Genomic DNA, 16,072 nt, shown 5'->3' on the forward strand with positions numbered 1-16,072 from the left:
AACGCAAAGACCTTGGAAAAGCCCATGGCTTTAATTTTTTAATTTTATTTTATGGGTTATAAAGGTCCCCCTAGATCCCCCTTTGTTTTGCCCTCCCCTTTTCCCCTGATTTTAAAAAATTAAAAATATAAAATCCCATCTCAGTTATCCAGTAAGTTGTATGAATAATCTCTTTACCTGTCAAATGAGACAAGCTGCTCCTCTCTTTGCCTCTCCTCTGCCTAGAAAACAGACATATTAGTTCTGCTATCATCCAGAAACATGTTACAGAACAGACACACAAAACAAGGGTTTGTCTTTACTACAGTATAAAGAAGCAACATCCCTTAACTCTGACAGCTCTGTTAGATGACACTGGACTCTGACAATCTATCTCTTACTAGAAAATGGGTATGAAGTGGTTGAAGGCAAATCTGTATTCTAGTTTGGGCCTAAAACAGAAATGATACTAAACAGGATAAGAACATGAGCAAGAGAGAAGGGTAAGATAAAAACAAAAACCTATTTAAAAATTAGGGGGAAGGAGAAATAAGGGAAAGGACTGAAAATTTGTAAAAACAAAATGAATTTTCCGAATATATAAAGTTTTTTTTTAGTTCATTTTAAAAAATTTTTTTAACCTTCTTTTCTAAAATTTTATTGGGTTTTTAAATTTTTATTTATTTATTTATTTATTTATTTTGGCATGGGCAGGCTCCAGGAATTTAATCTGGGTCTCTGGCACAGCAGGCGAGAATTCTGTCACTGAGCCACTGTTGCAAAAATTTTTTTTAATTGAAGTTTACTACATATTAAGTAGCAAACTCACTTCAAAAATCAGTCTAATGCACTTAATATTTTTGTAATTTATAAACAAACCAAGAAAAAAAGTTTGTAAAGACCAATCTTATTTTCATTTAAAAAAAAAGCTTCCCCTTTTTAAATAGTGGTAATTAAAGAACCAGCAAAATAAACAAAATGAAACATTTCAACATTCTACCCTGTCAGAGTTTCCACTGTGTTTTCTTTACATGTTCACTTTTATGTTTTACCCAAATCAAGAAACAGAAAACTGTTAGTGTCCCATAAGCCTAATCTTGTGCCTTCTCCAATCACAAACAGTCCCTCCCTCTCTTGTAAAATCACTATTGTCCTTACTTTGTGATGATCATTTCCTTACTTTTTACAAATTGTGATATGCATCCTTATTCAATCTATTCCGCCTGTTTTTGAACTTTACATAATGGAATCATATGGTTTATATTCTTTTATGCTTTGTTTCGATGCCTCCAGAAAATGCTAGATTAATTCCTGAGATTGAATATAACGGTGATTTGTTCATTTTCTTTGCCATATAATATTATGGTGTATGAATATAATACAATGCATTTAACTAGTCCACTGATGATGACATGTGGATGTTTCCAATGTTTTACTGTTATGAATAATAATGAATATTCTTGTATATACATCCTGGTAGACACACATATATACTTGTTTCTCTAGGGAGCATTTCTGGGTTATAAGGTATGTATACGCTCTGAAGATACAGCCAAAAAGTTTTCCAAAGTGGTTGTGTCAATTTATACTACCACTGGACAAAAGGGAGAAGTGCTGTTGTATCATATCCACAACCACCACAATCAGTTCACAGTTTTAAATTCTATCAATCTTGTGGACACGAAATAGTACCTCAGTATGGTTTTAATTTGCAATGCCATGACTATTGAAGAAGTTGGGCACCTTTTCATTTGTTTAACCATTATTTAAAATAACGCTGGGATGTTACTTGTTTTATTTCCACTGTACTGGCATTTGCAGTCATGGTACAAAAGCAACAGTGAGCAAAGCTGCTGGTATATGAAAATGAATCATGGCAAAGGGACCAAACTGTACTAGCTGTCACTGTATTCATCACCAACACTCATAGTTTAAGGGGGGGAAAAAGCTTGTTTGTTCTTGATGAAGCCATACAAATTGTTATTTAATTAAACTGCAATCCTTTAATATACATCTTTTTAATATTCTGTATGATGAAATAGAAGCTACACATAAAGCAATTCCGCTGCATACAGAAGCACATTGGTTGTTTAGGGAATATCATTTTTACTTACAAAAATAAACTGACAACCTATAATTATTCAGACTGGTATTTGACAGACAACTTCTTGAATATAAACATGAACCTGTCACTTCAAGGAAAACAACTGAGAGTATCTATTGCCAATGATTAAAATATAGCTTTCAAGTAAAAAATTAGAATTTTTGAAAACTTGTAGCTACCACTATGAACCTGACAGTTTCCCAATATTTAAAGACTTTTCTGGTAAAACTGATGGTAATGCTAACAAATATGATTTTTTGATATTTTATAATGAAATGCATCAACATTTGGAAGACATGCATAACTTAAGGAACCAGTATTTTCCAAATGATAATACACGATGTCACAAAATTATGCATGGATAAAAGATCCAATGAAAGCATAAGATAGACCATAATACAAAAAACATTTGTTAAGTTTTGATGTAGTATCAAAGAAGAATATTGAAATGACCTGAAAAGTTTATTAAAATGAATTAATAAAGCTTTAAAATTTGTCTCAGCTTTGATTTCTAATACAGTAAATATCAATAAATATAATCCATATAAATAAAAGCTCTTTTGGATCCTTAATAAGTTTATAAGAGTATAATGGGGTCCTGAGATAAAAAAGTTTGAGAACTACTGTTCTATTGAATAATGTCTTTTTCATACTGATTCACAGGAATTCTGCACACGAGTACTTTGTCAATTATACACATAACAACATCTTTTCCCTGCCTGTAGCTTGTGTTTTCACATGTTTACTATTTTCTTTGCTCTTCCTTCTTTTCTGTGCCTCACACTTTCCATCTGAGTTCACTTCCTTTCTGCTAGAAGTATTTCTTTAAGAATTTATTTTAGTTCAGTGTGCTAATAGTAAACTCTCTTTTGACTCAAAATGTCTTAAATTTGCCCTCATTCTGGATATATATTTTTACTAGGCTTAGAATCCTAGGTATGCAGATATTGCCCCTCATTAAAGATATTAAAGAGATCACTCCACTGGATTCCACTGTTGCTGTAGAGAAGAAGCCATCTGTCAGTTTAACTTTTTTTTCACAGTAAGATAAAATGAAATTCAATTTTATTCAAATTATCCAAATTTATACTCAATAATATAACTGTCTCTAAAATGTATGTCATACTTTATATGATAGTTTTATTATTTCATCTTTCTTTTACAGTTTTTTCTTTTTGGTTACATTTCTTCAGTAGAAGCCAGAGTCTCGGGTTGCCCAATTAGGAACCTCTGATGTACTATAAGTTTCTTTTCAATATTCATGGTCAACATCTGGCTTCTAAAGGAAAGGCTTTCGGTCTTTTTAATTACTTATTAATAGGGTGAGCTGCATTGTTACCCATAGCCACACGACCTAATTTAGAATCAATTCTGGCATTCAGTCTCACATTTCTAATCAAATTCACAATCCACCTTTCAGCTTCTTCTGGAGTCATGTTCAGTTTATCTGCCAACATATTAATGCTGATACACTGGTGGACATGACAAAAAGTCTCAAACATAAAGAGGTGAGCTTTCAATGAACTCCTCAAGACCAGCCACTAAGAAGTTATTTACAAGAACTGATTCATAATCTCTTAGCTTTTTCTGAGCCCCATCAAAGTCTAAGTTAACATATAAATATTCAACAAATTCTGTAATTGGATCTTTATATGTGTAAGATCCCTGCTGAATAACTTTGACCAGATCTTTTAGTAACTGCCAGGTTTTTGGATATCTTAGTTTGTTATGACAGATATAGTCAAGTAACAGAGAATATGAGGACACATTGTCTGGATTGCATTAAGATACTGTGGCTGTTAAGGGAAGAGATCAATAATATTATTTTAGCCTTTGGGATGATTGAAGAAAACAGAGACCAGTGAATGAGCCATGTTGACTGCTGAAGAGACTAGAATGGAGAACTCACAGAACTATTATCTATGGTCTCTTTTAAGCATGTAAGGTCTTCCATAGCTGCATCCCAATTCTGCATTAAGATTTCAAAGACCAGTTGTCTCCAGAGTGAACTCAAAGGAACTATCTGTTGCTGGAACCAACACTCTAAAATAGGAAAGATACTCGGCTGCTGCTGAGTAATTCTCACATTCATACTGGAATTTTGCATACCTATACAGTGTGTCTAAATATTCCTGCCTAAAACCATGTTTGTCTGCCAGGTAATCAAACAGCATCCTACCATCCCTGGTTGACTGCATTTGCCTTGCAGTTTTCGGATCTTCAAATATCTTCACAATTGTTTCCGTTTCTGCCTGAAGCTGTTTCAGTTGTGCAGTAACTGTGGCTCTCTTTTCTTTCAAAGCATGGGGGAATATCAAAATAGCAGTTTCTGAATACATCCATAGCAAAATCTACCATGTTGGTATCACTAAGAAGATCCAATTTCCCTTGTAGGAATTCTTTTTCATTGTATCTCTCCTTTATGGAAAGAAACTCAAGCAGCAGAAAGACTAGATGCTGATCCAAAAAGTGTACAATGCACGTAGTCAAGTCATACTCTACCATCTTATCAAGGAAAAGGACAGTCTGTGTTCTGTCAGTTTAACTTTTGCATCTATCAAAGTATTCTATTGTTTCTCTGGCTATTGTTAAGATTTCCTTTTTGTCTTTGGTGGTCTGAGTTTTTTCTGTAATGATCTAGATGAGAGTTTCTTTTTTATTTATTCTGCTTTGGATTTGTTGGATTTCTTAAAACTGTGTATTAGTGCCTTTCATCAGTTCTGGCTAATTATCTACCACTTTCTCTTGAAATATCACCTCTGTTCACTGTACTCTCTTTTCATTTTGCAGCTCCAGTTAAACCTATGTTAGATCCTTTCACTCCATTTTCCATTTCTCATAACCTTTCGTCCATATTTAATCTCTTAACACACTGTGCTGCATGCTTGATAATATCTTCTAACCTACTTTCTAGTTAGCCTAGCCATCTATAAAGTTTTTAGTTTCCATATTGTTTTTCAATTCTATAAGTTCTTTTGACTCTTTTTTTCAAAGCTGTTTATAGTTTCCAGCTTCCTGCAAATGTTTTCAAGTGAAAAATTAATAATTCAAATGAAGTCTCTTTGTTGGTCTATATCACCTCACTTTTGTTTCTACTAGTGTTGTTCAGGGTACTTTGTTTCCTTGTGTATTAAGTTATTTTTTAACTATGTGTTGCTCAGTGCCCTTGAAAATTTGTTTGAGAATGTTCTTTAAGGGGTAGGAGAAAGGTATCTTCCTCTAGAGAGAACTGTACTTGGTTCTGCCTGGCACCTATGTGCTCTACCAGTCCAGGACCACTTGAAGTTTATGACTTTTTATGAATGTGGGCTGTAAATTTGCATGAAGGTTACTTTGTGGAACAACTTCTCATTGTCTGGATTTCTTCTCCCTTCTGCCCTCCTCCACCACAACAAAACTGAAGTTTAACTTTGCCCTCAGTAAATACACTCAGTACAGAAGCACTTTCGGTGGTCTGCTTACCTCTCTACGTTCTCACCTTCCCTTAGGCATGACCTTAATATTTTGATAGTTCTTTGAAACTTTTGAGAAGTTGGGTTTTTAAAATCAGTATTTGATAATTATTTTCTGGGAGGATTGGTCCAAATAACCTAGTCTGTTATATTCTAGGAAACAGATTCTTTCACCTTTTTTTTTTTTTAAATTTTTATAAGACCAATATGACAATGAAAAATGAAAAAGAAAACTGCATGTAATTCTTCCTGCCACTTTTTTAAACCTTTGTGCATATGCCTTTCTAGTCTTTGACCACACACATACATATATAGGTTATACCAATCTGGTATTTTATTAGAATTGATAAATATGTTTATTATTTGGAATAATAGTAAACAAAGGCTAATGGTCATAGGGGTGTGAGGTGGGGAAAGAACCTGGGAAAGAACATTTTGAAATTGCAAAGAACTTCTTTGGGGAATAAACTTACAGAAAGACGAGATCCAGCTCTTGCTCTGGCAATACTCTCCTTTTCCTTTTCAGATACCCTTCGCTGCACTGCCTGGAAATTGTTTAAGGCTGCAGAGAAGTCATTCATAAGGCGTTCCTTCTGAAGTTTCTGCTGGCGCTAAGGAAATTAAACAAGAACTTGAAATTTCAATATTAACCCAGACTCATTTGGTTTAAATTCCCATTAAAGCAAAATTAAACTCCTAAGGATTTCCAACTAGTAATTTTTGGAAAAATTACTCTGAAACAGACTCTTCCTTATATCAATAAATTCACTCTTTGCTAGTTCACATCCCTGGTTAATACTATAGGCCAAGTCAGCATTGTCCTTCTTTCCTTCTGACAAACCTGGAACTGGGTGTCATAAACCTTGTAAGGTAATCTCGGGGAATTGACATTCAAAATTTTGGTGAGCTGGAGAGTCTAAAAGCAACAAAAATATTTTAGACTCAGTTTGGACCCAAACAAATTGGTTTTTATTCTGTTCTTAGGTTGAAACTGTATTTATCTATACTGCATTCACAGCTTCCTAGAAAACTATGGAATTATTTTCCTTTACAGAATGAGGTTTAAAATCTTTGAGAAACCAAAAACTACTTTGTATATCTAGAGGTTACCTTTACCAAGCTTGCTGCTTTTCTATGTCTCAACAAACACACACTGACAGCACCTGATATGTGCTGAGAACACAGAAGTAAAAATTCATCCCTGACTCCAAGCAACTAACCATCTATTTGTAGATAAAGAATTTAGACATATAAGTAATAAAATCATTATAAGTAATTGCCATACCCAATTAGTACTATAGGAGTTCAGAGGCAGGAATTATCTGTAAGGACTCATCAAGAAAGGTGACGAGGAAGGAAAAGTAAAGCATGAATCAGTAGAAAGAAGGGGTAAGGCAAATCCAAGTAAGAGAACAGCATGAGCAAAGCATATTTGGTAGAAATTTGAAGAGCATAAGAAGATAGTTTGGCTGGAACCAAAAGTTTATTCATGAGAAGAGATAAAGATAAAATTGGAAAGGCAGGAAAGGGGCTAATACAGCAAATTTTAAATGCCAAGCTAATGAGTTTGGGGTTCAACTTCTAAAGAACAAAAAAACAATGAAAATTTTTAAACTTCAGCTTTCTGTGTGAGACCTAAGGAGGTGCTGTTTATTTGGTGCAAAATTTATATTTTGGGTAGTGCATTATCTAATTTAACTTGTATAATCAGTTTATTTGAACACCATAATTACACAGAATCTTAAATAGGGCATGAGATCCTGTTGGTTTGTATAGGTTAATGTGATGCCACAATATATCCTAGAGTAATTTGGGCAGAGAATAAAAATGTATTTGCAAAGTCCCCTTGGGGGACTGGGGAAAACAGAAGAAGTATTCAACCTCCCCATCTGGGGAATTTCTGATATTCTCACAAGCAGTGGGGACATTCAATCCAATAAAGCCCCCAATCTTGGGGGTTGTCCTTATGAAACTTATTCCTGCAAAGGAGAAGCTAAGCCTACTTATAATCATGCCTAAGAGTCACCCCCAGAGAACCTCCTTTGTTGCTCAGATGTGGCCTCTCTCTCTAAGCCAACTTGGCAGGTGATTTCAACTGCCCTCCCCACTACATGACTCCCAGGGGTATAAATCTTCCTGGCAACATGGGACAGGACTCCCAGGATGAGCCAGGACCTGGCACCATAGAATTGAGAAAGCCTTCTTGACTAAAAGAGGGAAGAGAGAAATGAGACAGAGTCAGTGGCTGAGAATTTCAAACAGAGTCAAGAGGTTTTCCTGGAGGTTATTCTTACATATTATATAGATATCCCTTTTTAGTTTATATTGTACTGGAGGAACAGTTGGAGGGAAGTACCTGAAACTGCTGAGCTGTGTTATAGCAGTCCCAATTCTTTTTTTTTTTTTGTCCCAATTCTTGAAGATGATTGTATAACTATATAGCTTTTACAATGTGACTGTGTGATTGTGAAAATCTGGTATCTGATGCTCCTTTTAGCCAGAGCATGAACATGAGTAAAAAAAATAAGGATAAAAAATTAAGAAATAATAGGGGGGAATAAAGGGTAAAAAATTGGGTCAACTGAAATACTAAGTGGTCGATGAGAGGGAGGAGCAAGGAGTATAGGATGTATGAGTTTTTTCTTTCTTTTTCTGGAGTGATGCAAATGTTCTAAAAATGATCATGGTGATGAATACACAACTTATGTGATGATATTGTGAGCCACTAATTGTATACCATGTATGGACTGTATGTATGTGAAGATTTCTAAATAAAAATATTTTTAAAAAATTTAAAAAAAGAAGATATTTAAGCAAGGAAAATAATGGGTACAAAATGGTAACTTGGAAAGATTACATGTAAGAGTGCACAAGATGAAACTGAAAAAAGAAATGTCAGAGAGATTATTCAATTGTTTAGTTTAAGAATAAGAGGACATAGTATTGGCAGCAAAGGAACACAAGGAAATGAATTTAAGAAAAATTATGACTTAGTGAGTGGCTATTGGGGAAGAAGCATACAGACAAGAATAACTCAAATTTCAAGCCAAGGAGAATGATGGTAATATTGAAATAAAATTTAGATAAGGAATTTTTTTCTCTTTCTGGGATTTTTAGCTGTTGCACAAGCAACACCGTAACAATAATATAGGGGGGGAAGACATTGTTCCCCAATTTCACCATCCAAAAGTATTACCTTTCAAGTATATCATAACCATATTCCACATTACCATACCCTTAAAATTATGATCTTCAACTGGTATATAATATTCTATCAAGACGATCCAATAAATTTTACTTAAGCATTCCTACTAGATTGTTTCCATTAACTAATTTTTTGGGGGGGTTCAAAGTATATATAATATGTATGTATTTTTTAACTTTTTTATTATACAGTATAACATATATACAAAGCAAAGAAACAAAAAAGTAATACTTTCAAAGCACTCAACAAGTAGTTACAGGATGTTTTCCTTCTAGCTGCTCCATATAGGAGTCTTAGAAGGCTTAAATACTTTTTTATCATCACAGTTGACTATTTTTCCTTCCTTTTTGGTAAAATATAACACATATACAAAAAAGCAATAAATTTCAAAGCATAGCACCACAATTAGTTGTAGAACATATTTCAGAGTTTGACATGGGTTACAACTCTACAATTTTAGGTTTTTACTTCTAGCTGCTCTGAGGTACTGAAGACTAAAAGAGATATCAATTTAATGATTCAGCATTCATATTCATTGTTAAATCCTATCTTCTCTGTATAACTCCACCATCACCTTTGATCTTTCCAGTTAAGGTGGGACCCACCTCAATCAGGATGGATCTTAATCCTATTATCAGAGTCCTTTATAAGAGAACGAAATCCAGACAAAGAGAGAGGAAGCCACAAAGGAAGCAGTCAGAATCTGAGAGGGAACCCTGAAGAGAAGGAAGAGACCAGGAGACACAGCCCTGTGCCTTGCCATGTGACAGACAATCCAAGCAGCTCAGGCAGCCAGCATCAGAACACCACTCTTCAGGAAGAAAGCATCGCATTAATGATGCCTTGCTTTGGACATTTTCCCAGCTTCAAAAACAGGAGCAAAAAATTCCCATTGCTTAAGCCAAACCATTTTATGATATTTGCTTAAGCAGTCTAGGAAATTGATACAGATGCTGAGTATGTTTTCATGTGCTTATCTGTATGTCTACTTTGGATAAGTCTTTGGCCTGTTTTTAAATTGGGTTGTTTTATTGTTTTTTAATTCTAAGACTTCTTTATATATTCTGCTATTAAACCTTATTGGATATGTGATTTCCTTTGGTATTAGGGTAATACTGGCCTCACGGAATGAGGTAGTCCCCATTTCCTACCCTTACTCCAGTCTCTGATAACCTATATTCTACGTTCTAACTCTGTGAATTTGCTTATTCTAATTCTTTCATATCAGTAAGATCATACAATATTTGTTCTTTTATGTCTGGAAGCTAGCATTCTCTCCACTTTAACGTTTTGAGGGTGGTATATGCATTGGTTGTGTTTTTCAATACTTATCTTGTGAAAATAATTGACAGATGAATGGAAAACTATTAGATGCATATTACTGGATGTGGGATTCCCAAAGACCCATTAGCTGCTTCCTATAATTTGACAGTGGGACCACACAGGTAACATCTGCCATTTGGATGGCTTCATTTCAGATTTCTAGGGAGATTGGTTACACATCTTTGTGTGTGTCAGACAGGACAGCAAGGGGATAGAGTGATTTGGTACTGTAACTATAGTCCTCCTTATCTAGTGTTTGACTATCAGTGCTGAGTTAGAAAAAAAAATTGACGGAGTATTCAAACTGTACACCTCAACTTTCTATATTATCTCCCTTCCCTATACTATGATTTACTTAACAACCTATGTAAAGTATGGTTTCTGGAGGGAGTACAGGCAGCCTGGGAGTCTAGAGGTCTTAAGTTAATAAGACCTCATTACTAGACTGCCATGAGGAAGAAGTTAACTTACTCTGTATTTCAGGATAAAAAAAATTCAAAGATGTGCCTAAATTAGTTGTGAAGATTTAGGCCTGTCAAAAATTAATAGCGGTTTCAGGTAGCAGAGCATGCTAATGTTAATCAGTATAGATTCCATTTACTGCATTCTATTCATCACTGAAATAAAAGCCTCTACAAGAATAAAAAATTAAAAAAAAAAGAATAGTTTAATTTCCACATATTTGTGAATTTTCCATTTCTTCCTTTCTTATTGATTTCTAACTTCATTACATTGTGGTTGGAGAACATACGTTGTATAATTTCAGTAATTTTTAATTTATTGAGATTTGTTTGGGGACTTAACATATGGTCTTTCCTGAAGAATGACCCATGCGCACTAGAGAAGAATATGTATTCTGCTGCTGATTGGTGAAATGTTCTATATGTCTAGTAGGTCTAGTTGCTTTATAGTATTATTCAAGTCTTCTATTTTCATATTTGTCTTCTGTTTAGATTTCTATTCATTATTGATGTTCCTATTTCTTAATGCCTACTTTAACATTTATTTGATTTTGTGTACTGTATCATTTGGAGTCCCTTCTCATTTCTTTCTGTATATACTTTTCACATATTGTATTTATAGTTTCCTTGGGGCTTAAATTTAACATCCTAAAGCTATACCAGTCATTTGATTTGATACAACTTAACTTCATTAGAATATACATATACTATCCCTATACCTTTCCAACCCCCCACTTTGTTATAGTTGTTACAAGTTTTATTTTCCTAGTTTTATGGGGGGGGGGGTACATGATCCAGGAATCAAACCTGGGTCTCCCGCATGACAAATTTTATCTTTATACATCCATTGTATGTCCAAAACCATGGATTTATCATTACTTTTTAGGCATTTGAATTTTAGAACTTTAAGGAAGTAAAAAGCAGAGTTACATACCAAAAAATGCAATGCAATAGTACTGGCATTTATAATTTCCCAGGTCTTTATTTCTTTATACCACTTGGGTCCACTGTCTAGTGACTTTCCTTTCACTCTGAAGAACTCCCTTTAGCACTGCTTATTGGACAGGTTTAGTGGTGATGAACTCCCTCGGCTTCTGTTTCTCAGGGAATATCTTTCTGTCTCCATTTTTGAAAGACAGTCTCATCAGATGTAAAATTCTTGGTTGGCAATTGTTTTCTTCCAACACTTTAAATATTTCATCCCATTGCCTTCTTGCTCCTTGGTTCCTGATGAGAAATCAGCACTTAAACGTATTGGGACTTCCTCGTATATAATGCTTTTTCTCTTGCAGCTTTCAGAACTCTCTCATTTTTGATATTCGACAGTTTGACCAGCAAATTGGGCATGGTTCTTTTCAAGTTTATCACATTTGTGTCCACTAGGTTTCTTGAATGTACATATTCATGTCTTTCATTAAATTTGGGAAGTTTTCCAAATTATTTGACTATTTCTTCTGCTGCTCTGTATTTTTTCTTTTTCTTCTAGGACTCTAATAATGAGTATATTGGTAAACTTGATGGTGTCCCACAGGTCTCTTAGGCTCTGTTCACTTTTTCTCATTCTCTTTTCTTTGGGCTCCTCAGCTTTAGTAACTCAATTTGTCTTCTCTTCCAGGTCACTGATTCTTTCTTCTAGCAGCTCCAATCTACTGCTGAAATTCCTCTAGGGAATTTTTCATTTCAAATATGGTCTTCAACTCCTGTATTTCTGTTTGGTTCCTTTTTAAAATTTCTATCTACTGAGATCCTCATATTGTTCAATCATTGTTTTCCTGATATCCTTTAATTTTTCCTCTGTGGTTTCCTTTATCTCCTTGAGCATACTGAGGATCATTTTTTTAAAAGTCTTTGTCCAATATGTCCAAAGTGTGGTCTTCTTCCTTGATGCTTTCTGGATTTTTATCTTATTCCTTTGGATGGGCCATCATTTCCTGTTTCTTATTTTGTCTCATAGTCTTTTGTTGCACACTATGCATTTTAATATTTTAAAGTAACTCTGGGTTTAGCCCCTGAGCTGTATGTTCCTTAAATTTGTATTCCAGCTAGTGATATGACAGAGATTTCCTTTACTGCCAGGAGCTAATTAAAAAAAAAAAAGCAAAAACACCTTTCACAATCTTTGCAAATTGGTTCTGCCTTGGCTGGCGCTCTCCTTCAAAACGTAACCCTCCTACTGCCTCAAGGTAAATGTGAAGCGCAGGGTCCTCTCCCTCTTTTCTGAGCCTCCTTCTTATCTCTGACCTTGTGCTTCCTTGTGGCCTTAAGAATTCCCCATTAGGCAGTGGTTCCCAATCAACAATGAATGGAGGTGGCCTAAGGATACAACACCTGAGGATTGGAAGAGGGAACTATGGTGTTTATACATACAATGGACTACTAAGCAAGAAGGAATGAAGTCATGAGGCATGCATCTAGGTAAATGAACCTTAATAACTGTATGTTGAATGAAATGTCAGAAACAAAAAGTCAAATATTATCATGCCTCAATCATGGATTAACTATAATATAAAAACTTGGTACAATCAATTCAAGAACATGGATTATCAGGTTGGGGCCTACTGTAAAGGGTCCTAGACTGTAAGCTCTTAGAGCAGTCACACATATGCAGGAGGTATAACTGTGTAATTCTAAATTCTGAGATACTGAGTTCTTTGTATATGACCTGGTCATTCCCAGAAACTTCATAACGCCTGAGACTCAGAGTTAAAGCTCTGAAGCTATGAAAGTCATAGTACCCCACACCCCATACACTGTTAAAAAAGTTGAAACAGTGATCAGACTTTAAGCAGAGATATGAATGAGGCTGATCTGGATAGGACTAAGGTATATCAGAAGACTGGGTAAAGGATGATATCATCCATATTTTAAAACTTCAACTTTTGTGTGAGACTAAAGGGTGAGATGTTCATTTGATGCAAAATTTATATTTTGGGTAGTACATTTCCTAATTTAACTTGCGTGGCCAGTTTAGTTGAACACATTAAGTACATGGAATCTTGAATAGGGAATGAGATTTTCTCGGTTTGTCAGATGAGTGTGATGCCCCAATAGATCTCCAAGTAATCTGGGTAGTGAATAAAGAATTCCCTTGGGGAAATGGGGAGAAAGGAAGAAATATTCAACTTTCCCATTTGGAGAATTTCTGATATTCACAGAAGCAGTGGGGACAACCAAATCAATAGGCTGAGTCCTTGATCTTGGAGTTCACCCCTTTGAAACTTATTCCTGCAAAGGATAGGCTAAGCCTATTTAAAATTAGACCTAGAGTCACCCCCAGAGAACATCTTTTGTTGCTCAGATGTGGCCTCTCTCTCTAACCCAACTCAGCAGCTGAACTCACTGCCCTCCCTCCTATGTGGGACATGACTCCCAGGAGTGGGACAGAAATCCCAGGATGAGCCAGAACCCAGCATCAAAGGATTGAGAAAGCCTTCTTGACTAAAATGGGGAAGAGAGAAATGAGACAAAATAAAGTTTCCATGGCTGAGAAATTTCAAACAGAGTCAAGAGGTTATCCTGGAGGTTATTTTTATGCATTACATAGATATCCCATTTTAGTTTATAGTGTACTGGAGTGGCTGGAGGAAGTACCAGCCACTGAAATTGTTGAACTGTGTTCCAGTAGCCTTGATTCTTGAAGACAATTACATAAAGGTATGACTTTTACAATGTGACTGGGTGATTGTGAAAACCTTGTGTCTGATGCTTATTTTACCCAGGGTATGGACAGATAAGCAAAAAAATATGGATTTTAAAAATAAATAAATAATAGGGGAGACAAAGGGTAAAATAAATTAGGTAGAAGGAAATACTAGTGGGTCAATGAGAGGGAGGGGTAAGATGTATGGTATGTGTGAGTTTTTTTCTTTTTACTTTTTATTTCTTTTCCTGGAGTGATGCAAATGATCTAAAAAATGATCATGGTGATGAATACCCAACTATGTAATGTTATTGTGAGCCATTAATTGTACACTATGTACGGAAGTATGTGAAGATTTTTCAATAAAAATATTAATAAAAAAGAAAAAGAGGGCGGGCCGCGGTGGCTCAGCGGGCAAAGTGCTTGCCTGCTATGCCGGAGGACCTCGGTTCGATTCCCGGCCCCAGCCCATGTAACAAAAACGGAGAAACAGAATACAATAAAACAAGAAAATGTTTAAAAATGTTTCCCTTTCTTCCTTCCTTCCTTCCTTCTATCCTTCCTTCCTTCTCTCTGTCTTTCCTTTAAAAAAAAAAAAAAAAAGAAAAAGAATTCCCCAATACAGGAATTCCAATGCCCCCTTGATTTCATCAGCAACAGATTTTCTTCCCCTCCTGGATGCTCTATTGTATGACTTAAAACAGGTAATCCTTTGCCCCAGGCCACTTTGACTTAATTGTTTCTTACAGGTCTTCAGCTATTTCCCAAGCTGTTTCTGTCTGTATGGCAAATTCTGGGAGGGCAAGCTAGGTATTAGTACTGAGTTTCATATCTAATAGGTTGGCACTGACATACAGACCACCCCAGTATTCAGATAATTCTGCTCCCTCCAAACAGGTAGGATCCATACCACATGGTGGTGGGGGGCAGAGGCCAGCTAGGGTGCCATGAGCTTTTCCTACCTTTTTTTTGGGTGCATGATCTCCTGCATAGAAGGTGAGCATTCTACCACTGAACCACCCACGCACACTTTTTCCTACCATTTTTAAAGTTGCATTTTCTTGACTTGGCAATTGCCCAGTTACTCAAACCCTTTATCTGTTTTCCAGGATTTTAAGGAATTTGGCTATGCCAGTTTTTCTGTTTTTTGTTTTTTTTTGGTGCTGAAACCCAGGAACAAAGCTGTGCCAGTTTTTGTTAGTTGTTCAAAATTTTGTAGGGGAACAGCACCCTGGAAGATCTAATGCCACCATTTTGGTCCTCAGCATAAATATATATATATTTTTTTGACAGTAAGTTTTGATAGATAAGGGGTTTGGGTGGAACACAGGAAGTCAGTGTAAGACATCTGAAATTTTAGACAAAAGCAGTATATTCAAGTGTGGCTATGAGAACAGGGATTGGCAGTTTTGGCCAAGTATTTAGGGGCCTAGGGATTAGGGTTGGAAAAAGATCTGGGGATCATGTTCTTAAAGACGACAGAGGAGGTCATAAAAGGAGACATGACTTCTGAGAGAGAAAATACAGAGTAAGAATTAGAGGATCAATGGCAGAGCTTTGGGGTGTGCCCAATTCTAGGAAGATAAAGAACTAGGGGAGGAGGCTTAACCTGGAGTGAGAGACAAATAGGCCTGTATGGGATCACCAAATTTGGGGGACAAAAAGAAAGGAGATCATGGAAAGAAGAAACAGGATGGACAAAGAACCAAATGAAACAGAGAAGAAAAGTAATAAAAACTCAAAATGAATTTGGCAACCAGAAGATCTGATGACTGTACCTAAGCACAGAAATTAAATACTGAAAGAAGAATGTATGGTCTGACTTACAAGATAGTAGAGAAAAGATGGATGATGAGGCTAAAATTAATAAGATGAGCAAAGAGTTGAAAGAAAAAAGGCTCTCAGCAT

At 35.6% G+C, this 16,072-nt stretch overlaps 1 protein-coding gene and 1 pseudogene across 1 annotated transcript in view; both read right to left on the reverse strand.

Annotated features, from left to right (window-relative positions):
- STX12 (syntaxin 12) overlaps window positions 1-16,072 on the reverse strand; it is a 62,973-nt gene that overhangs the window by 32,087 nt on the left and 14,814 nt on the right. The window contains exons 4-5 of the mRNA XM_077150649.1: window positions 6,009-6,146; window positions 178-221 (exon numbers count right to left, since the gene is read on the reverse strand). Coding sequence (XP_077006764.1) covers window positions 178-221; window positions 6,009-6,146 — 182 coding nt within the window. The remainder of the gene's footprint in view (window positions 1-177; window positions 222-6,008; window positions 6,147-16,072) is intronic.
- On the reverse strand, window positions 2,588-5,998 carry LOC143674639 (eukaryotic translation initiation factor 3 subunit E pseudogene; annotated as a pseudogene).

The sequence above is a fragment of the Tamandua tetradactyla genome, chromosome 2 (genome assembly GCF_023851605.1).
Source record: "Tamandua tetradactyla isolate mTamTet1 chromosome 2, mTamTet1.pri, whole genome shotgun sequence".
In the NCBI taxonomy this organism is placed as follows: Eukaryota; Metazoa; Chordata; class Mammalia; order Pilosa; family Myrmecophagidae; genus Tamandua; species Tamandua tetradactyla.